The following is a 21,167-nucleotide window of genomic DNA, read 5'->3' as shown; positions in this document are numbered from 1 at the left end:
GATAGCTAATTAGTGATGATGTTTTCGAATGATTTATTATTTTTTTATAATAATTTTTTTCACACTTGATTTTCTTTTTAGTTTTTCTATTAAAATCCAATTGCATATAAAAAAAATAATTTAGTTTTTGTTTTATTAATTTTTTATTTTAAATTATTTTAATAACTTGATATCAAAACATTTAATTTAGTTTTTGTATTAAAAAGGTATTATTTTAAAACATTTTAAAAAACATTTTATAAATCAACATCTACGTACGGACTTTTATGCTCTTTGATTGCTAAACTTTTAGCTTAGATTATGACATGTTTTGATCGCTAAATTTGTTAAAACAACGCGCTAGCTTCGAGCAACTCTCATGGCCAAGATAAAGAAAAGAAAAGGATTATAACATGGGAGAATTAAATCATTTGATTAGGAAAAGGTGCATCCTGGGATCAGAGTAATGGAGAATCCGTACACAGAGTAGTTATAAGTGGGAATGAAACTTTGGGGACTAAAGGGATCAATAATCTGTTTGACAAAGATACAGGGACTAAATTGTGGTTTTCTAAAAAAAGTATACCTTCACCTACCATTCGAAACTTGTACTTGTTAATTTGATGAATTCAGAGAGAAAAATCAATATTAAAATCCCATGTGATTCGTCCCAACCGAAGGCAAGGAAAAGGCAGTGAGTTGATTAGTGAATTAGAAAGAAACTAATGGGAATGGCATCGGCGAACAGCGGAGGAAGCGAAGGGATGGAATTGTGCATATTTGATTTGAGAAGAGGACAGCAAGAAGGGCAGGAACTAGACAAGATCTTGTTCTTCTTTCCTGATGATTTACGCTTTTCAACCCAACTCTCTGTCATCGGACTCAGTGAAGGACTCATCACTTTTACCAGGTTAGGTTTCTTACTAATTAATGACGCCCTATTCCCTCTAGAGGCAGACTAAAAATCTCATCAATTACAATAAATAGATAGCTCATCAAGAATTATTATGCAGAATTTTCTCTCCAGAGGCAGCTTGTGAGGTGATAGAAGCAGAGAGGCATTCTCATGTTTTTTACGAGGCAGAGCCCGATATCTGGATGGTCATGGTCTGTGCAATCATGGGTTGTTCTCTAAAAACATGGGTTGTTTTCATGTTTGAATGCATTTTGCTTAATCACTTCTCTTGGGTGCCTAACCTTGCTGTAGGTAGTGGAGAAGAGTAAGGAAGCAGAAGCAATATGGCGGGTCGAGGCATTACGAAAAGTTCTGAAGGAAATTCATTCTCTTTTTATGATGTTTTATGGGCCTGTAAGAGAAATGCTTGAGAAAGATCCTAGTGGAGGACAGATTCGAGCTCATCTCTACCCTTTTGTCATGGATTATCTAAGTGGTAAGGCACCGTGCTATTGTGTAGGCTGGAATTGCAGTAGATCCAACTTTTTTTTTTTTCTTTTTTAATTGTGGTTGGGTGAAAAATATTTCATTGTAAGTCACTAATTGTCAGCATGTCAAAAGCGGTCTCCATTGGATTACTGCTGCTGGGGTAAATGCTAAAGTTGCTGTTTCAAAAGGCTTCCATTGGATTTGAGCTACCAAAGTATTGCTGAAGTTGCCGTATCTCATACCTTACATGTAACTTTTATCTTTGGGACAGATTTCCTTGTTGGGAAGAAAATTCAATTACCATCATTTCGTGATTGTTTGAAGGAATGTGGAACTGTACAGATGCTGACTGTCGGGAGGGAGGCAGCTATTGAGGTTCAGGTTTGTCTCTACTAATACTTTCAGGCGATCATAAACATGAATCTCCTTGACATTTTTCCACAAGTGCGCTTGGACCTAGTGGGATCTAACATGCTATTGTAGCCCTGTGAATAAAAATAGATCAAACCTCGTCATAAAAAATGCTGTGATCAACTGTTTCCCTATTGTATTTTACATATAACACTAACTAGTAACAACGCTTTCCTCTCTAGCTGCCTTTTTGTTGCAAGTGTCCATGGTAGTTCCACTGTTCGTGCTATGTGTATCGCTTTCTGTTTGCTCTACCCTTATTTAATTATATGCTTCAAACTGGAATTTTCTGTCATGAAAACATCAGATTACAGCAGGATATTACAATTTTCATGTTTCTAACCATTCAACTTTTATTTGTGAGAAGTTCAAGTAAAGCTACACTTACTAAATAAGGGGGAATAAGTGTTGTTTGTGTATCAAAATCATGACAATTTCGAAGTATAATAAAAATGTGTTCAAATATTTAATCGAGCCTTTTCTTTATTCTGAAAAAAAAATATTTGCAATATTTGTCATTGTTCGTGCAACTCCAAGGTTCTAGGTGTGACAAATGCTTAACACATTTAGACGTGCATACCCAACAAGTATTGAGTAAACTTTAGAATCAAGTGTGCTTTTTTGCTTCCAACCCCACCATTACTTGATAGGTTGAGAAACACATCATTGTTGGCCTCTCTGTTGAATGATGTTTGCAGTATGAACTCTGATGAATTCCTCTCATATTGGCAGTCACTTGTGAGGGTACTGGAGTCTGGTGCTGGGGCCACACATTGCTATTCACTGATCTTGTTTCAAGACTTGCTTGTGTCCACGACACTTTCACCTGTATGGTTTGATCTCCAAGGCCCATTTGATCTTGCTAGCTTCTTAATTTATACTACATGCTGCTATTTATACTCTATTTGGTTTTCAAGAATTAAATAAATGTCAGTGACATAATTCTGATGATGATTTTGATCAAATGCTGACAACCTTCATCACGTTATTTTTGCCAGGATGACACCATAAATTTATTTGCGTATGCAGTTCAAAGGTTGTCACCTCGTGCTTTGTCATCTGGAGTAAGTTCATGGTCCTATCTACGCAGAGGAAGTACTCCTTCTCATGTTGTTGTAGGGCCTACCTTTGCCACTGTCTCTGTTTCTGATCAATTCCATCAATTGCATGCTACCTCTCCTAGTCAAGATAACAGTTATCATGTTAAAAGGCCCTTACAGCACAACAGGTGGTCTAAAGGGAAGGATGGTTTTCTGGTCACTGATATTTGGGGAATGGAGACTGGTAGTTTGATTCCTTCCACCCCAACAATTTGGCTTCAGCAGACCGGGGAAAGAATGTATCTCTGTGCTTACCAGTATAAGAGCCTTACCTTAATCCTCCTGGTTCCTTTGTCCTCCATTCTTAATGGGGAGCAAGGTGTCTCCCTGGTCAAGCAGCAGGTTCTTGAAAATGTAAGTGACTACATAGTAATTGAATTGTGTTATTGCTATTGATCTTCTTCTGTCTATTTTCTCCTGGTATCAATATTTTTCATTTTGTTTCCAATCCTGATAGGTTTTTAGCAGGTAGAGAATGTCAGCAGTTTGTATAATATGGTTTTCTCCATGTAACTATATCGGTTGCCATAGATTATTCTTATCTTTATTATCTGCTACATGCTCAACAAACAAATGCATAGATTCTACAGATCTCATCTCATTCTGTTTTATGTGCAAAGGTTTGGTGGCACATGACCAAAAGTTGCTTTCCAATGTGATTAACAAGAGTCATTTCATTCGTTCTTGTTGCTCATATCACATTTGAGAATAGGCTTATGTTGCACAATTTTGTGAAATTGGAGGAACAAAATTATTTTGTGAAGACACTACATGGGTATCAATTTAACTGTAAATTTGCAGGAAACATATTCTTTTAATACAGGAGAAAGAACTGTTTGAGTCTGCTGTGCATAGATGCATAACAGTTTTTTCCTATTCTTTTATGTAGCAATTGTGTAGGTGCCATAATTTGAATAGGAGTGCTTGGTGTTCTATCATGCAAATATCCTGTCTTAACTGGAAACTAAAATGTGTAATAAGTGAGGATTGAGGGTGTTTTCTCTATGCATGTGATTTCTGTGGAAAATTACTTGTCCTACTACACGGGGTCTTGCAAACATAATATACAAATATCCTGCTAGTTTCATTTCATTGCATTTTTTCATCACATCTGTTGAAACGAATGCCACAGAAGCACTGATTTATAGAGGATTCACCACCCACAACCAAGCCTTAGCTCAATATGCCCAAGACCCCAAGTGACCTCAGGTTGAGAAAAAACTTGATGCTTGTGTGTCTTGATACTGAAAATCATGTTGAAAATATTATGAAAAGACTTAGAAGAGTCAATTTGTTAATAACTTACTGGGATGTTGGTATTATATCGAGAAAGAAGAAAGAATGTCTGCCTCATAGCCCTCCAAGAGCAAACAAAAATATCTACTATGTTCTGGTTAATTTTAATCACAAATATTGTTGCTCAAATCCCTTTGGATGATGTTGGTGAACTAACACTTGATTTTAGTAAAGCACCCTTTCTAAGCTCTCACTTAATGAAATAGTTGACGGTCATGTGGAATCCTTTTCATTAACTCTAATTTGTTCATTGTTTATGCTTTTATTACTGATCTCACCTTTTATTTGAGCTTGCATGAAATTTTGTTTCAAGTGTTAGGATATCCTGCTGGGTTTGATTGAAATTCTGCTTAATGCTCTCAATTTTAGCCTTCTCATTGAAAAATGACATTGATGTATTGGAGTTATATCATATGCATTTATAAAATGTCATATTATTTCTTTCTGAATGTGTAGGCATCACTTAAGATTTTAAAAGTTGAAGAGAAACTATCAAAAGGATGGGGTGGTGAGAATGCTTATCATGTTAGTGGGTACCGTTATCTACTCATTGATGATGATAGAAATGTATCCAGGGCTTCTCCTCCAGCAAAGGTTACAACCCTAGCAAAGGTAAAGAACCCTTTGTTTTAGCTTCATTGAATAGTACTTATCTGGTTTACATGAGCTGGACATGTCAGCTTACTCTGCTCAATTTTTTACTACTTGCCTTTTGAGGTACCATTATAGTGATAAAGCAAGCATGTGGAACTTTGGTTTGTAGGTTTTAAAGGAGGAACAGTGTGTACCAAAATGTGCATAACAGAAGGCTGATTACTCTAAAAAAGAGTATTTTGTTGTTCAATGAATTCAAGAATGAGTAAATTTTGATGCACTTAGTTGATTGATCTCTGCAAATACGCTAGGCTTATTTATATGAAGGATAATACTGGTTATCTAATATTGCTATAAGCTTGGGATTAAAGCTTCATTGTTGTCAAAAGGCTGAACACTGACAAATAACATGCTCAACATGTCCATCGTCCAATGTCTGGGTTCAAGCAGAAAATATATTATTGTGAATTGTTTTTTGTATATGGGTTGTGCAGCAGGATTTGTTTTCTTTACCACTTTCATTTCTGACTGGTAAACAGCTGAACAAGCTGGGATCGTTTGAGTCTTTGGTCAATATCTTACCAATTAATCAACTAAGTGAAAAGCGAAAAGATGAGCAAATCAAGTTGTCAAGTAATTGTCTGCCTGAAGCTAGTAGCAGTAGTATCTGCATCGCCCTGCAGTGTTTCCGCTCATATAGTAAAGTTGTCTTTTCCCCATAGCTACGGACCTTGTTTTTAAAAACTTCATATCTTATTGGAGTAGTACAGAAGCAGACCAAGAAAAAAAACCCCAAAGAAATGAAAAAAGAATTGGTGAATATCTTGATAGAATCAGATCTGAGCTAATACCTTAAAACTAACTGAAATTAATAATGTTAACTGGATAGCATGTCAAGTCAATGGTTAACTAGTAGTGCTTAATGCCAATTGAGAGTTACTTCTAGTTCCTTACATAACATTAATCATATATGAGATATCTGTCTTCAAACTTTGGCTGGTCAATCATACTTAAGCCCTTTGCATGGCTCAAAAGAATGCTAAGTCGTGGCACTTGGTGGCTTTATTTAGAAGTTTGACATTGTTTTATTAATTGAGGGAGCTGTTGATGTTGAATTTCTTGTCATTTTGTATTATCACAGGAATCGTTGCTTGCCATGAGTAAGCTTAGAGAAGAGGTAGATTTGGAGAAGAGTAGATCAAAATGGGATAATGCAGATCGTGACAAAGATTTGGAAATATGCATCAGAGCAAAAAACAATGCTTGGGTTATTGCTCGTACTACTAGAGGGAAGGAGCTTTATATGGTTCTGGAAAGGGCCAATGAAACACTTCTTTATGCTTCTGATGCCTTTGAGAGGTTCAGCGACAGGTAGCCCATTTTTTAAAGTGATTGCATTATCACCATCATTTATATTTTATCTCAACATTACCTTTAGCACTGGAACTGGTCTGATGAGCATATAACTCCCAGCATTACCATTATTAGTGTTTTCCTTTTTCACTATATAACTTTGAGGGCCAAGACAAAAAACTAAAAATTAAAAATAAATGTTGAAAGAAGTAGTATTGTGGACTAGTTTGGAGTCCAATTAATGTCTCTCAACTTGACTTGATTTGCTGAATCTATCCTCTGGCTAAATAGCAGCAGTTCTGTTCGTACATGCTCTTAATGTTTAACTATCTATCCTTAGCTAAATAATTGACTTTCCTTTTCCTTTTCTATGTCAGGAAGAACATATTTTGATAATACATTTATCTTTATTAGTAGCTGATGATTTGCAGATTTATTTCACGTGTTTCTAAATTTCAGATTTTTATGTGGTCTTTATTTATTTGTGATTTATGCAGGTATTGTGGTGGCGCTTTTTCTTTGGATTAGTTAAAATGTGCTGGCTGTATATTTATCTATTAGCAAAATAATTAGAAAGAGTGATGAATGTACGAGCACCACCGATTGTTTTGTTTCTTCCATCTCTGCTTCTCATGTAAAGGACCCTTTGTATTTTCTTAACATCTGGGTTCAAAACAGAAAATTGTATCCGCTGTCTGTATAATGCTATGGCTAATCCATACATTTTGATATTAGGATTCGATCATCTATTCAGGGTGCCGTTGCTAGCTAGTTCTGGAGCAGTGGCTCTGGGAGGTCAGCTCATCCATGTAATAATTCTAACTGAAATAAAAGTTGATATTGTATGTCAACGCTTGCTTGGTGTGCGTTTCTTGTCGTATTAATCAAAATACTAATATCGGGTTAGTCTCATATTCGACCCTCACGCATGCCTCGAAGGAAGTAATCCAAGGAATTGGCGAAAAGAGGGAAGGTGGGAAATCCAGCAGCCGTGAGACGCTAGCAGGATGGAAGCAGCGCCGCCTCAATACTCCTCTCTAGGGGAAAATTTGTCAGGGGCTTAAATCTAAGGCCCCCTTTGTTAAATTCCCCACGATGAAGTGACCGATTTGGGTTTAAATCGCACATGCTAGTTCCCCATCCCCACACCCAACAGGGACTCCATCGCCTTCGGTCATGCCTACAAAAAACGAAATAGGGGTTGTGCCAAAATGGTTAAAACTGAAGAATTTGAGCTGGGTCCGATCGTGGCTCAAAAACCCATCACGCAAGACAAAATGGCTAGCTAGATTTTTGTGGTGAGTCGGTGACAGTTGCCAAACTTCACATCATCTACGCTATGTCATCACCTCACTCATTACTGCTCAGATATGCACTATCGCTTATCCGTCAGAGCTAAAATAGATCATGTATGATGAACATTTTTTTTCTCTCTGTTCTTTGGTTCTTTTTCTGTGATGGGAAGAGGTGATGAAGCTTCTTGATTTTGCTATTGTTTTGATAATAGATTATTAATGTCTCTAATGATGATAAAAAAACTTTCGTTCTTCTGACAATTTACAACCATGTGGAAGTTTTTTATGGAGACCTGAACTGAAGGGACATCTTTTTCTTCTTCTTTTTTTGTATTTCACACATATTGATATTCTTAAAACCAGCATTCGATAATGTTTATGTTGCCTCTAATGATGATGCTTATTATACTTTCGTTGTTCCGAGACTTTCCATGCGGAAATATTTTTAGAGACCTGAACTGAAGAGGCTTAATTCTGATTGTTGTCTTGAAACTATTTTGAATTCAAAATGTTTCTGATTTTATCCTGGATCGTAGAAGTTTCCGTTTTAATTTGCCTCTGTATAGTCTTCAATCTTGCTTCAAGCAGAGATTTTGATGTTTTATCCGTGATTAGAAACTCTGATCTGTAACTTTTTTCATCAAATTATCATTCTTTGTTCAGGTTCATATCACCGAGGTTTATGTTGTTAACATTCAGTGTTCTGTGTCTTTTTGATTAGTATCATATATTATATTACAGTATTACTGCTGCTTGGTAGTACTCTTTTCTTTCCATTTATTCCCGATCAAAATCTTGTCATAAGGGACTTTCGGTTCTGTTTTTTCCCCCCATTGAAGTACGTTTGGTTAACAAGCTGTCTTTTGCTTTGTTTACATTCTATTTGGAGTCCTTTTTTATTTTTCAAAGTAGCTTATATAAAGTGATGAACCCAACCCTGCTTGCCAGAAGATGGATTTCTTACAGCTGCCTCCTTCAAGTTGGAATGTTTTACATGTCCTTGTTGAGGGTTTTAAGTGCTCAGTTTGTTATTGTTTTAGACAATGAAGATCTTTATAATATCTCTAATGATGTGCATGTTAAAACGTTCGTTCTCCTGAGCAAACTAATGCTAAAAAATTGCGGAGACCTGAGCTGAAGTGTTGTAAAAACGATCTTCAATTTCCATTTTGTTTAGTTTATAACTTTGTTTGTTCATATTTTGTGCATCGGTGAGAGACATGGAGGTTGTCTTTCAAAAGTCAAAATAAAACAGAAACATATAATAAGATGTGACTTTATTTTCGAGTGTAGTAACATACAACTTGTGTTGAATCACTTTTATTTGATGGCTTTTTTGCATGATGGAATTGCACCTTTTGGTACTGGACAAGAGTGCATTCAGTATCATTTGCTATATAAACAGTCTCTAGAATTTTGCCATTGGTGGTTTCGCTTCTACTTCCATGGAGAAGTGATAAACCCTATTGTCCCGACAATGCTACTCAAACATTTATGATATGAACATTTCCTTTAACTGCGAATGTTCAACATTATGATTTTTTTTTTTTTCTGGATGTAGTTGATCTATTTCACTGTTATTGTTAGTCTGTCTCTGCTCTGATTATGTTTCCTTCATATTGGACTTAGGCTGGAAGGTGGCCATTGAAGAGGTAGATTAAAGTGTCCCAACTTTGTTCAAGATGAGGTACTGATTAATCTCTTTTTAACTAATTTTTCGTGTATCGTTGAATTCATTGTTAAACAAGTTTATTTCCTTAAATACTTACCACTGTTTGCTTTCTTATTTTCTCTTTCTAGCCAGCCAATGGAGGAAGGTGTGAGTTTATTTTGCACTCCACGTTCTTGTTCTACTTTTTTGTGTGGTTGTATTGCATCATAACACATAAACATGTATCTTCGATCAGGCACCAATGTGTTGACAAGTTGAACAGCTGCTCCTCTATCGTATCATGGTCATGAGCAGCATCAACAAAAGGCCAAATTCACTTTTCAAATCCCGACAAACCTTGAAGGTCCAGTCCCCAGGGCATGATGATCTGCAAAATTGCACCCTGATTTATATTATTCAGAATCACAAGATACCGTAACTTTGTTACTAGCATGATTTTTCTTTCTGGTCTCTCTTTTTCTAGGTGATGAAAGAAAAATGCTTGGTTTCCTTTTACTTGAGTTGATTCTATACTATCATAAAATTAGCTGTTGTACCACACAAAACCAAAATTACTGAAACGAAGGTCTATAATTACATGTATACTGTTTTAAGCTAGGATTGGAGAAGCCAGGTCCAAGAAGAGCCTACAGATAATGCATGTTCATTCCAAGAGCTCTAGATGCTGTGGTTGCTAATCTTTGGCGATGCCAAGGGTTACTTCACTGGTAATAAAACATTTAGAAGTGCTTTGAGAACTGCGGCCCTTATTGATGCCGATGCTTCTGCTGCAGCATTTGGTATGGCTAAGGCTGTCCACCCATAATTCTCCTAGTTCCTATCATGTAATCCCAACAATTCAAATAATTGCACCAGTTTTTTCCCGTGCCTATGTTTGAATCCGTTTCAATATCATGGTAGCTTTGGGAAGTTTTTCCTCACAATTGAGTTGCTTCTTTATGCATTCAAAAATCCTTCTTGTTATCAGAGTCGGAGCTCTGTTTCATCAAAATCTTGGAAATGCTCGTTTGCCCCTTGTTCTTCCCAACATTCAAACCTTGTTGCTCCATAAAAAAAAAATCATTACTCCTACCCTATGTTCATTCTTATACCCTGATTAACCACATCATTTTCTGGTGGGACTTTAACCAAGTAATGCGAGTTTTGATTTACTAGGATGTCCTCTGTATGGACAGGATCTGTGAAGCATCGTTAACAGGCTGATGGTGTTTTGGGATCATCACTTACGATGAAAAATGAAGCAAACTCATTTGGATAACAATTTGACCAAAACCATGGCTCAATCGCAGTACCAATCTACGCATGGCTCATGCGTAGATTAGGTACTGCGATTGAGCCATGGTTTTGGTCAAATTGTTGGATATATAATCGAATGCTCATACCACCTTAGATTACCGAATCTATTAAGTAATAATATGCATCGACTGTATAGCATTGCTGAAGATTACAATATATAATGTGTGGCGTCATTTTCAATGGAAGAAAACACTGCATGTAAGTGGTCACAGAAGGTGCGGAGAAGACCTGCTCCGGCGCCACAAATCTGTCAATGAACAAATAAAGAGGAATCAGCATATAGGAATTAAACATTGAACTTGCTGACATGAACATGAAAATCTTAAATACTTCGAAAGACAATGCAATCTCAAGTAATAAAAATGGCATGTATTGTAAGTAGCCTTTTTTTTTTTTTTTTGGAAATGCATTCTGAAGAAGAGGCTAGGGAGAACCAACTTACTTTGTCTAGTTAAAATTACCTATCCAATATCCATATAACTTTCTATGTAGTTTTCCATTGTACGGTATGTTAGCGGTTTGTCTCGGAAGCCAAAAGACCCATCTGCTTAGTTAGAATTTCCAAGTTCCGAGGCTTCTCGAAGTGAGGACCTTCATCAGTAGCTTGGTTTTCCAAGTTATGGTGCTTCTCCATTTGTTCAATTAAATTTTCAAAATCTTGAGATCTTTCCAGCTGTTTTCCTGGAACTGCTGTTCCTGTATCAGTTTCAGCATCAGTGGGCTCTTCATAATCTGTTTTGGAATCTTTAATGTTTGCAACGAAAGGATTGGCTAAAAGCAGCTGCTCCCAATCACCATCATCTACTAATTCTGGTAGAATGAATGGGGCATGATTTTCAAAACCCAAATTTTCATCCATAAGCAGCTCCGTAAATTCTGAACTCAAAAAAAAATCTTTCATCCCAGCAGAAGATGGGTTAGATTCTCGTGGATTTTCTGGACCAATTGGTGGTGCATGCATGGGCTCAAACGTCTCATCCACTGGTGGCTGGTACCTTACTATCATCCCCTCAGAAGCCAATGGCTCAGCATCATCTGCAACCTGCTCCACAATGCTTCCTGGCTCAGCCATCCTCCAATTATTTTCCTTTTTGTGTAGTAGCTGGGCTAGAAACCCTGGGCTTTTTTGCATTGCCATCACTAAGAAAGACAGCATCTGCTGCTGATTCTTTTCCATTCCCTGAAGCCGATCCCTCAAAAGAAGCAACTTATTGTCTGCAGTTTCCTGGTGCTGGCTGAGCCTAACCAACTCCTGCGTCATTGCAATTTTACCTGTCTTTAGGTTCTCAACTTCCTTCCAGAGACCCACATTTTCAACGCTTTCATGGTGTTCAACGGAGTTGTCCTGCTGCAGCACTAATTTTCGATTGTCTGTGCCCTGTGAATTTTTCCTCCTGCTGATATTCTTTAACAAATGTTTCTGCCCTCTGATAAATCCATCATTTGCAAATTCCCAATGATCTGTATCGATCTTTCTAAATCCCTGGAAGAAGTTCATAATTATTAAATTCTTGAATAAAGCATTTTATTTCGGATTTAACACATGCACATGCACCCACCACGGGGCACAGGAGGATAGGGGATGGGGCAGGATTTACATGTATAGCAACTGAACTACGCTATTCTCTACCATAAACATTGGTTGCACTGCACAATTTTGTCACAAGAAATGATATCCCAAAGTTACACACAATTTCTAAACACCCTCAAGCTTCTTATACAAGTTATGCACATTGATTCCTCAAAGAGAAATTTTCAGAAACCATTTTACAAGGCCAAAGGCCCAAAAATATCCAAACTTCTTACAAATATCAAACAAGAAGGATGAACAAGGAAAAACTCTGGGAATATTGGTCAATTTTTGCTTTACTTCCTGTTTCATATATTTCTAGATCGTTATGAAATCGCTTGGATATAAACTTCTGTAGACATACATAAGCTTAATTGTTGTCATTCTCATAGGAGCAGATAAAGGCTAGTTAGCATATTTTAAATCAGTTTACAAGCATAACTGTTACATATGAAAAGACAATGCAATACAATATTTTCGCAAGATTCATTTTCAAATAATTCCTTCAAAGAACAAATTAGCAACTATGTAATTCTGAACCTTTGTGTCCACTCTCTTTGTTTCTTAGCTTGGTCAGATTTGAAGCCAAAGAAAAAGGAAGTAGAATTGTCACAATGTTGTACTCAAGAAAGGGGAAATGGTACGCATTTATGTGAGGAAGAACAGCAATCAATTGGAATCATTCCTCTTTTACATGTGCACAGTTTGCCACCAAAATGCTGCTTTAAAGATGCAGAGAGGACACCTAGGGAATGGTGGTAACAATATCAGTCTTAAGTCTTAACTTTAATCTATCGCCACTTGGACATTTATAACTCAGGTTAATGAGTCTATACACTGAAATTCTAACTGGAGATGAGTTAATTGGCTCCTGTTTTTTCCATCGCATCATTTCCTCCAACACTGGATGCCCACCCAAGCACATGAGAAAGAAAAAAAGAAGCACAAAAAGAATTGCTTGTAAAGGACGACCTTCATAAAAAACATAAGATGAGTAATTTATCAGTAAAAACACAAAGGGCAGGCTATGAAATTTGCGACGGCAATCTTTCAAGATAGATGGCATGCAACAAAGCAATGTGTAAGATCTTTATCTATCTTATTGACCACACATCCCTAGAAATTGCTTCACCGCCACATGGGGACAGCCTTAGTTATATCCTCCCTCTATGTACATGAATGTCAGTGTTCTAGGAAGACAGTCTTCAAACACAGAACCAGCAAGCTAATAGCAATTAAGAAACTATATCTTGGTACTATTTACCATTATTAAGAATCAAAAGTGTTGCAACGGACAATTTCACGTTGCATTTCAACAATCTAGAAATACAGATACAAGAATATCATCTACTTTCAATTCAAAGATAAAAATGCAACATAGAACAGACACATTGCATTTCAACAATCTAGAAATACACAGATAAGAATATCATCTACTTTCAATTCAAAGATCAAAATGCAACATAGAACAGAAACAATCGTTTGTAACAAGTTCACACTGCTTTGAAAACTCAAACGATTCTTCATGTCACCGACGAGAAACTAACCCAGAATTTGAAAATATTTTTCAAATTAATTTTTTATATTCAAGAAATTTCCAACATCCACTTAGAATCAATCAATCAATCAAAACCCCACAATTAAAATCCAATGACAGAGCCTAAACAAGAAAGAACCAAGCGAGAGAAAAGCAGCCCATTATAGAATACAAAGAAAGAGAGCAAGAGAGAGAAAAGAGCGAACTTGCATAGATATTGAGCTGTCTGACAAAACTAGAAGAATTGCTGTGCTTGAAGTACTTGGGCAACAATTGGACACAGAATTCAGTCATGTCCCATATGACAAAGCTGTCATTGGTTTGGCTCCATGAGATTATCGAATTTGTTGACTCATCACCTACCATTTCATAGCATTTCTTCAAGAAAGGAGCCACCCCACTATCGCTTGATTTCACCATTATTGAAAAACACCAACAGATTTCCTCTTCTTGGGTTCTGCAGAAGACTTCCTCTTCTATTTGGACGGAGAAGTCAAGATATATATATCTATCTGAGACCTGACTCCACTCCAGGGGATGAGAAGGCAAGGACAACAAGGGTATGAAGGGAATATTATATGGATGGTTGTACGGAATGAGGGATTCCGATAGGATTCTGTAGTGCGCTTCTTGTCTGTCTTGATAAGTTTTGGAGAGGTTTTCTGTCCTGCGGTTGGGGGCCCGGGGCTCGTCTGCAGTGGGATAGTTCTGAGTTCGTGGCTAGTTAATGTTTGACGTCTGTTTGTTGAGTTGCTTTGGTTCCTTCATCTTTTCTTTTTTTTTCTCCCTTCTTTATTCTTTTCCTTATAGTCAATGGAAGCAGCTAGCAAGAAAAGTCCTTTCCAAATAATAATAATAATAACAACAACAATAACAATAATAAAAAAATAAACGAGTTTTGAACTTGAACATTCCTCGTGATTGAGTTGGAAAACCATCAACTAATCCATTACACAAAAATAAAAAATCTTTTTCACCTTGCTGACATGATTTTTTTCTTCACATGTAGGCTTTTATAGGCTTAACTTTTGAACTTTTTTTTTTATGTTTTAAAAGTTTTTTTAAAATTAAATTTATTTTTTTAGATTATTTTAATATGATGATATTAAAATTAAATTTTTAAAAATAAAAAATATATTATTTTAATTTATTCCTGAAGGAAAAACATTTTAAATATTAACCATTACAATATTCTTGAACATTTCCTTAATATTACTAAGTTATAAATATAAAATTGGTGTTAAAATTAATATGCGAAAAAAATACACTGCTTGAGAATTATAAAATAAAAAAATATTATTATTATATAAAAAAATCATTAGGATTTATATATAAAAAAAGGGTTTGATAGCAAAATTGTTTGATTACATATTGTGTTGGGTAAGAAAAATATATATTTAAGAAATTACATCTAAGGATAAACATTGAAAAATATGTATTCATTGATATTTTTAAACACGTGTAAGTGCCAGAGAGTATCTTAATAATTGCACATATGATTTAAAAATATTAACCCTTTCTATCTCCTTAGAATAAAAAAATAATATAGACGAGGTAAAGTATTTCATATATCGCTCCTTCGAGGAGCGTCTGTTTCTGGATGCTACCCTCATCAAGAACACAGAAACTTTAGGGAGCGATAGATGTGATGGGCTTCTAAACTAATCCTAACTCAACGGTGATTAATCTTTTATCCAAAGCCACTAGCTAAAAAGGGTGGGCTCAAATCCAAACTCATTATCACCTTGCCGGGTTTAGTTAGGGCTTGCCTAAGCCCACTATTCATTTGGTATGGGCTCGGATTAGGTCTCAGGAGACGTGAAGGAGAGAGCTTACGTTCTACCCTTCAAAGTTCAAACTTTCATCATCTCTTGGAACTTTCTTACAGAAACATACAGTCTCGTAGGTTCCCCCATCTACATTAGTGCTTAACTTAAACATCGTAAAGTTTCTTGAACCTGTTAAAAAACCGGTTTCATAGATGCTCGAAAGGCCGAAATTCAGGAACCTTTAATAACTCAATTGCAAAGCCAGTAATCATACATGGAAAGGCTTATAATTCTCTTGAGAAAATTTCAACTTCATCATCAAACAGGACCGGCGGCAGGCCACACCGTTGGTGGTCGATCAGTGTAAAACATGTTTTTTCGAAAGAGATTCATCATCTTCTTGCTTGTAAGAGTAATTTGGTTTTTTTGGAATCCTCTTTGCTCTAATATTTCTCTCAGTTACTGAAAAATATATAGTATAAATATGAAACAGGTGCATTTCCTGGAAAGCATGAACACCACCTCAAGGAGCTAAGAGAAGCAACAGTTAAGAAATATAGCAGCTTGTAAGTAAAATGTCTGGGTGAAATTTCATTAAAACCTGATCGTTTTTTTTTATATTTTTAGTCTGACATTGAGAGTTAATAAGCTACGAGTTATAATGCAAGCAGAAAATTAGATTAAAGAAATATTCGAGTGATCTGAAAACATGAATATACAGGCTACGAATTCCAAATCAAGAAAAACACATGAACACTGATCACAATCAACTTATTAGCTAGGGTTATTTATTTATTTTAAGTACGTTTACGAATTAGAGTCCTTGTGAGGTGTATCCTTGTTCTTTGAATTTCATTGCGGAAGTGAGATTTCTGTTCCTATCGATGCTTTTGAAAGTCATGAATCCCAACAGGACACTAGAGATTGGTGCTTTCACAGGCTATTCTCTTCTTTCCACAGCACTCGCCCTGCCCAAGGATTACCAGGTAGGCAGCTCCACGTTGCATTCAAGCTTGTTTGATTTGTGCCATTGATTGAAGAATAAATATAATCTAAAAACAATAAAAACCAAATTATAACATACTTTTATTGTCGAGGTAAGATCATCGTATGCAAATGTAGCAATTAGTTATACAGTAATTTTCATTACGATGAGAATATTATTATATGTTTTAGAGTGATTATAGTTTGTGCTATAGATAACAGCAATAGACACGAATCAAGAAGCTTATGAATTTGGATTGCCATTCATTCAAAAGGCTGGAGTGGAAGATAGAATCAAATTCATTCAATCGGATGCCACCTCAGTTTCAAGTGAAATGCTCACCAAGGCAAGCTTTTCAACCTTTCTTCCTTTTTTCTAATTCATGGGCTAGTTTAACTAATTTTCACTTTTATTTCAGGACAAACAAGCAGCCAGAATTTGACTCTGCATTCGTTGATGTTGACATGTCCATCTACAAGAATTATCATGAGCAATTACTGAAACTGGTTAAAATTGGAGGGATTGTTGCTTACGACAACACGTTGTGGTTTGGCTTTGTTGCAAAAAAAGAGCATGGGGAGCCAGAGCATATGAAGAATTCCACGATGGATATCAAGGAATTCAATAAACAGCTAAGTTCCGACCCCCGTGTGGAGATTTCTCAAGTTTCCATTGGTGATGGCGTTACATTTTGCAGGCGACTTTACTGAAAATTTATCTCAAGCAGATCTGGGTCGTTGTTTGATGCTGTTGTGGGTTGATTAATAGTTATGGTTTCTTTGGTCGATGGCCATTACGGCATCGACCTAAGTTGTAGGTTCTGTCGATCGGCAATTCTGCCAGTGTTCCGCGCCTATCATGTTAGTTTGAGTCTCTAAGCCATCTGCTGTGTTGTGTTCGAATAGTCTTCGTCGTGATCTCTGCTATATCTGTCTGCCGGTGTCTCTTTGTCATTGATCAAGGCTGTTTGGTTTTGTTTCTCCTATGCTTCGCATATATATGAAAGAATTTATCCTATTTTTTTTAATGTATTTTTAAATAAAAAATTATTTATCATACTACTAAATATTCCAAATAAATAAAGGAAAGACAGAGAGATAATGCTTCCCTTAAAAAAAAAAAAAAAAAAGGTGTGTTATGTTAATAGCATCGGGAGTTCGTGCTTTGTCTGGCTATGGTTTTTTTAAAGTGCATTTGTAATCTATGCACATTCAAAGCTTAAGAAAATATTCTTAATTATACTATCTTATCAAAACAGAAATTAACTATTACGCAATCTGAAAAGAAAAGAAAAATAAAAAACTGTTCCCTGGCAACAAACTTGAATTCACGGTCAATTTACCAGTCTATTTTTTCTTACTTTCTGCGCATCGAACCCAATAGATATAATAATACTCGATCGAATCTCACATTCCATCCAGATTTGAACTTTGGAATATGATATTGTTACACCTTTGGAACATATTCTTAGCCTGCGGGCATTTTAGTTTCGAGATAGCGTCTTTATTATTCGATAACGAGTTGTGTAGCGTATCTTTTAATAATATTTTTAATTAAAATAATATTTTTATTCTTGATATTATTATATTAAAATTACTGACAAACATTTAAGAATATTAATTTAATATTCTTAAATAAAAAATATAAAAAACAAATAATCATATGGTCTCTTCTAATAGTACTTTTGGAGGGCGTTTTATTGAGTTTTTTTATTTTAAATATTTTTTTTTAACATATCATGTAAAAAGAGTTTTTAAAGAAAAATATTAATCTAATATATTTTTAAATATAAAAACAATTTAAAAAATAAATTATAGATTTAAAAAGTCAGACACCAATAAAGAAACGTAAAATTATCGGTTCCAGCTATCATCTTAGACTTGGTGGTGAAGTGATTGAGTGATAAAGAAAAGGAATCTTTTGTACAATTAGCACACGGGGTTTGTTCTTTAAATTGATCCATACTGCTAACAAGGGAGACCGAGCTAATGATCTAAGTTGGAGTCCCTTGAGCCCAAGGCTGAAGAAACCAAGCCAACAATGGCTTTCGTTTTACCTGCTAAAGGAATCCTCCAAAGCGAGGCTCTAAAACAGGTCTCCCTCTTTTCTCTTTTCTCTTTTCTCTCACTGTGTTTATAATCATACGTGCTAAGTTCTTCTATAATCACTGTTACTCCCCTAGCCAGCGCGGAACAATAAAATAAATACTCGTTTTCAAATCTTCCATGCACTGTACTTTGTTCTTCTGGATAGGTTAGCAGATTGGAGAACCATTTAACTTCAGCTTGAGATTCGAACTCTTTTACCACATTCAACTTCAAATGCTAGAATTTTCACTTCTTCTGACTCCCACAAACTGTTTGCTCTTTTTTTTTTTTTAATTAATCAGTCGAGTTTACCATAAATTGCGCAAAATTGGGTATGAGAGTGAGGAGGATTTTGCTGATCTAGTTGCCATGTAAGTTTATGTGAAAATGATGAAACAAAATAATCTCATTGTATGTGGATCGATCCAAAGGTTTAGGCTTCCATGCTTGATACTGATTAAATGATCTTAGCAAGTGCAAGTTTTTTTTTTTTTTATGACAAGAGAAAAGACAAACTTCACTTTTCTTTTAGGATAGTAGAGGAAATTATATTCAACTTTTCACTGCAAAACAAGATAATTTTTCTCAAAAAAATTCAATTGATGTTTTGCAATTTTACCTTTTCTGCATTAATTTGATTATGTTCATATTGATCGCTCAGTATGAAACATGCGCATGATCTACCTGCTTGTAAGAGTTGTTTATTTTGAGTGTAAGCTCCCTTGTTCTAATATTTCTCTTACTTCCTGAATAAATATATAGTATATATACGAAACTAGTGCATATCCTGGGGAGCATGAACAGCTCAAGGAGCTACGAGAAGCAACAACTAAGAAATATGGCAGCTTGTAAGTGTCGGTGCAATTTCATAAAAGAAAATAATTTCCTTTTTCTTCTATTTCTAGTCTAATATTGAGAGTCACTCACTACGAGTTACAAGTGCAAGCAATTGAAATTGAGTAAGTTATGAATTTCAAGCCACGAAAAAGACGTGAACAATAATAATCAAGTATTTCTGGGGTTCTTTCTGTTTAGAGTATGCATCTCTGCGACTTGTGAATTGAATCCTTTTCCTTTGAAATCTCCATTGCAGAAGTGGGATGTCTGTGCCAGTTGATGAAGGGCGTTTCCTGTCGATGCTTTTGAAATTAATGAATCCCAAGAGAACACTGGAGGTTGGTGTTTTTACAGGCTACTCTCTCCTTTCCACAGCACTCGCCTTGCCCGACGATGGCCAGGTAGGTTATTAACATGTGAAGAAAGCAACAATTGGCTTTAAGATACACAACGGCGTTCATGCTTGATTTTTGCGACTAAATGACCAATAATACAATCCACTTAAGAACCATAATCCTTGTTTTTTTTTTTCATTTTTTGAGGTATGTTCAACAACGTATGCAACAGTTGTTACATCTGCACTGAGTTATTTTCTTTATGATGAGAACTGGCGATCATGTCTTTAAGAGTGCACAGTTTGTGCCTGTAGGTGACAGCAATAGACAAAGATCGAGAAGCTTATGAAATTGGATTGCCATTCATTCAAAAGGCTGGCGTGGAGGATAAAATAAATTTTATCCAATCAGAAGCCGCCCCAATTCTAAACGAAATGCTCAGCAATGTAGGCTTTTCATCCTTTCCCTCTTTCTTTAATTTCTTTGCTGATGTGCTAGTTTTATGATTATCTTTGCATTTTCAGGACAAGCAGCCAGAATTTGACTTTGCATTCGTGGATGCCGACAAGTCTAACTACAAGCACTATCACGAGCAATTATTGAAATTAGTTAAAGTTGGAGGGATTATTGCTTATGATAATACGTTATGGTATGGCTTAGTTGCAAAAGAAGTAGATGAGGCGCCAGAGCCTTTGAGGATGGTCAGGACAGACATAATGGAGTTCAATAAACTTCTAAGCTCTGATCCCCGCGTGGAGATTTCACAAATTTCCATCGGTGATGGCGTTACACTATGCAGGCGCCTTTGCTAAACATTTATCCCATGCAGATTTGAGATCTCTCTCTGTTTTTGTTTTATTTTCATTTGGGGTACTTATCCCTAATAATGCTAGCACGTTCTGTAAAACTATTTTATGGGAGCAGAACAAATAAATTTATGTATTCTTATAGCAGTTTAATTTCATAGATCGTTGTCAAGCTTAAATTTCTATTGACGTAACTGAACTTCTAAGTTTTTTTTTTTTTTTTCAAGATATCTTTCAAATTAAACTCATAACCCTAAAATATTGAAGTGCATGTATTTTAAAAAAAAAATGATGCGATGAATGGAATAAGTTTCAAAAAGGCTTACTTGAATATATGAATGGATTTAGAGTGCTGTCATCCCATAAAAAATAACTTGAATCATCCATTTTTTATTCTATAAAACTAGCCCAAATCTGGACTCCATTGTACAAATAGATTATGCGATTTTCGGATCATTTGTATATTTTGAGTTTTGTTTGAGAGTTGAGATGATTTGATAGGGATGGCTTGTGTTATATGGGTGAGGAGGTGGAGGCCGTGGTAGGTTGGTTTTCGCCTCAAGCTTTGGCTGTGGTGGTGGATAAGTGGAACGAGAACGTGGCGAGATTGGGTGGAGAGATGGAGGTCGGAGCCTCCTCTCTCTCTTACTTTTTTTTATATATATATTAAAGTAATTGTGTTTGAAATTAAGCGAAATTTATTTAGCACAATTAATGTAGTTAGCTTTAAAGATTAAACACCGTCAATGCAATGGCCCCATAGGAATTGGACGTGTGTCACTCCCATAGAGCCCCTATCTACTTATTAAAGTCCTCACTCCACGGTACCAGAGGACTTTAAAATGGTGATGTGTGAGGTCA

At 35.9% G+C, this 21,167-nt stretch overlaps 3 protein-coding genes across 7 annotated transcripts; 2 read left to right on the top strand and 1 right to left on the bottom strand.

Annotated features, from left to right (window-relative positions):
* The first annotated feature begins 477 nt into the window (after positions 1-477).
* LOC105125609 (vacuolar fusion protein CCZ1 homolog) lies at positions 478-6,971 on the top strand. Of its 2 annotated transcripts, XM_011026131.1 has the most exons (10): positions 478-889; positions 993-1,086; positions 1,187-1,370; positions 1,485-1,523; positions 1,635-1,744; positions 2,507-2,602; positions 2,773-3,228; positions 4,627-4,782; positions 5,906-6,135; positions 6,615-6,971. In XM_011026131.1, exons 1-10 carry the CDS (start codon positions 705-707, stop codon positions 6,643-6,645), a joined length of 1,581 nt encoding a protein of 526 aa, XP_011024433.1. In that variant the 5' UTR covers positions 478-704; the 3' UTR covers positions 6,646-6,971. The 2 variants fall into 2 exon arrangements, with proteins under 2 accessions (XP_011024433.1, XP_011024441.1); XM_011026139.1 differs by lacking the exon at positions 1,485-1,523 and having other exon boundaries at positions 497-889; positions 6,615-6,968.
* Positions 6,972-10,447: 3,476 nt separating this feature from the next.
* Positions 10,448-14,320, bottom strand: LOC105125589 (heat stress transcription factor A-8-like). 4 transcript variants are annotated; one of them, XM_011026114.1, is made up of 4 exons: positions 13,698-14,320; positions 10,823-11,863; positions 10,615-10,627; positions 10,448-10,572 (listed from the first exon to the last, which is right to left on the bottom strand). In XM_011026114.1, exons 1-2 carry the CDS (start codon positions 13,905-13,907, stop codon positions 10,892-10,894), a joined length of 1,182 nt encoding a protein of 393 aa, XP_011024416.1. In that variant the 5' UTR covers positions 13,908-14,320; the 3' UTR covers positions 10,448-10,572; positions 10,615-10,627; positions 10,823-10,891. The 4 variants fall into 4 exon arrangements, with proteins under 4 accessions (XP_011024416.1, XP_011024407.1, XP_011024409.1 ...); XM_011026105.1 differs by having other exon boundaries at positions 10,450-10,627; XM_011026107.1 differs by having other exon boundaries at positions 10,450-10,627; positions 10,842-11,863.
* Positions 14,321-18,118: 3,798 nt separating this feature from the next.
* Positions 18,119-20,478, top strand: LOC105125580 (caffeoyl-CoA O-methyltransferase). Its single transcript, XM_011026100.1, has 5 exons — positions 18,119-18,335; positions 19,091-19,176; positions 19,422-19,566; positions 19,815-19,946; positions 20,025-20,478. The coding sequence occupies exons 1-5, from the start codon at positions 18,282-18,284 to the stop codon at positions 20,310-20,312; spliced, it is 705 nt and encodes a 234-aa protein (XP_011024402.1). The 5' UTR covers positions 18,119-18,281; the 3' UTR covers positions 20,313-20,478.
* Positions 20,479-21,167: the final 689 nt, after the last annotated feature.

This window comes from Populus euphratica, unplaced genomic scaffold (assembly GCF_000495115.2).
Source record: "Populus euphratica unplaced genomic scaffold, PopEup_1.0 scaffold1.1, whole genome shotgun sequence".
In the NCBI taxonomy this organism is placed as follows: domain Eukaryota; kingdom Viridiplantae; phylum Streptophyta; class Magnoliopsida; order Malpighiales; family Salicaceae; genus Populus; species Populus euphratica.
This window is presented reverse-complemented; position numbering and strand designations above follow the sequence as displayed.

What these genes read in the sequence shown, in the direction of transcription:
- LOC105125609 (XM_011026131.1), top strand. Translation starts at nt 705, where the DNA reads ATGGGAATGGCATCGGCGAACAGCGGAGGAAGCGAAGGGATGGAATTG. An exon ending in TGTCCACGACACTTTCACCT is followed by an intron (nt 2,603 to 2,772) that starts GTATGGTTTGAT and finishes TATTTTTGCCAG; the next exon opens with GATGACACCATAAATTTATT. An exon ending in TTTGAGAGGTTCAGCGACAG is followed by an intron (nt 6,136 to 6,614) that starts GTAGCCCATTTT and finishes TGATTTATGCAG; the next exon opens with GTATTGTGGTGGCGCTTTTT.
- LOC105125589 (XM_011026114.1), bottom strand. Translation starts at nt 13,907, where the DNA reads ATGGTGAAATCAAGCGATAGTGGGGTGGCTCCTTTCTTGAAGAAATGC. An exon ending in TCAGACAGCTCAATATCTAT is followed by an intron (nt 11,864 to 13,697) that starts GCAAGTTCGCTC and finishes AACTTCTTCCAG; the next exon opens with GGATTTAGAAAGATCGATAC.
- LOC105125580 (XM_011026100.1), top strand. Translation starts at nt 18,282, where the DNA reads ATGGCTTTCGTTTTACCTGCTAAAGGAATCCTCCAAAGCGAGGCTCTA. An exon ending in ACTAAGAAATATGGCAGCTT is followed by an intron (nt 19,177 to 19,421) that starts GTAAGTGTCGGT and finishes TCTCCATTGCAG; the next exon opens with AAGTGGGATGTCTGTGCCAG. An exon ending in TAAACGAAATGCTCAGCAAT is followed by an intron (nt 19,947 to 20,024) that starts GTAGGCTTTTCA and finishes TTGCATTTTCAG; the next exon opens with GACAAGCAGCCAGAATTTGA.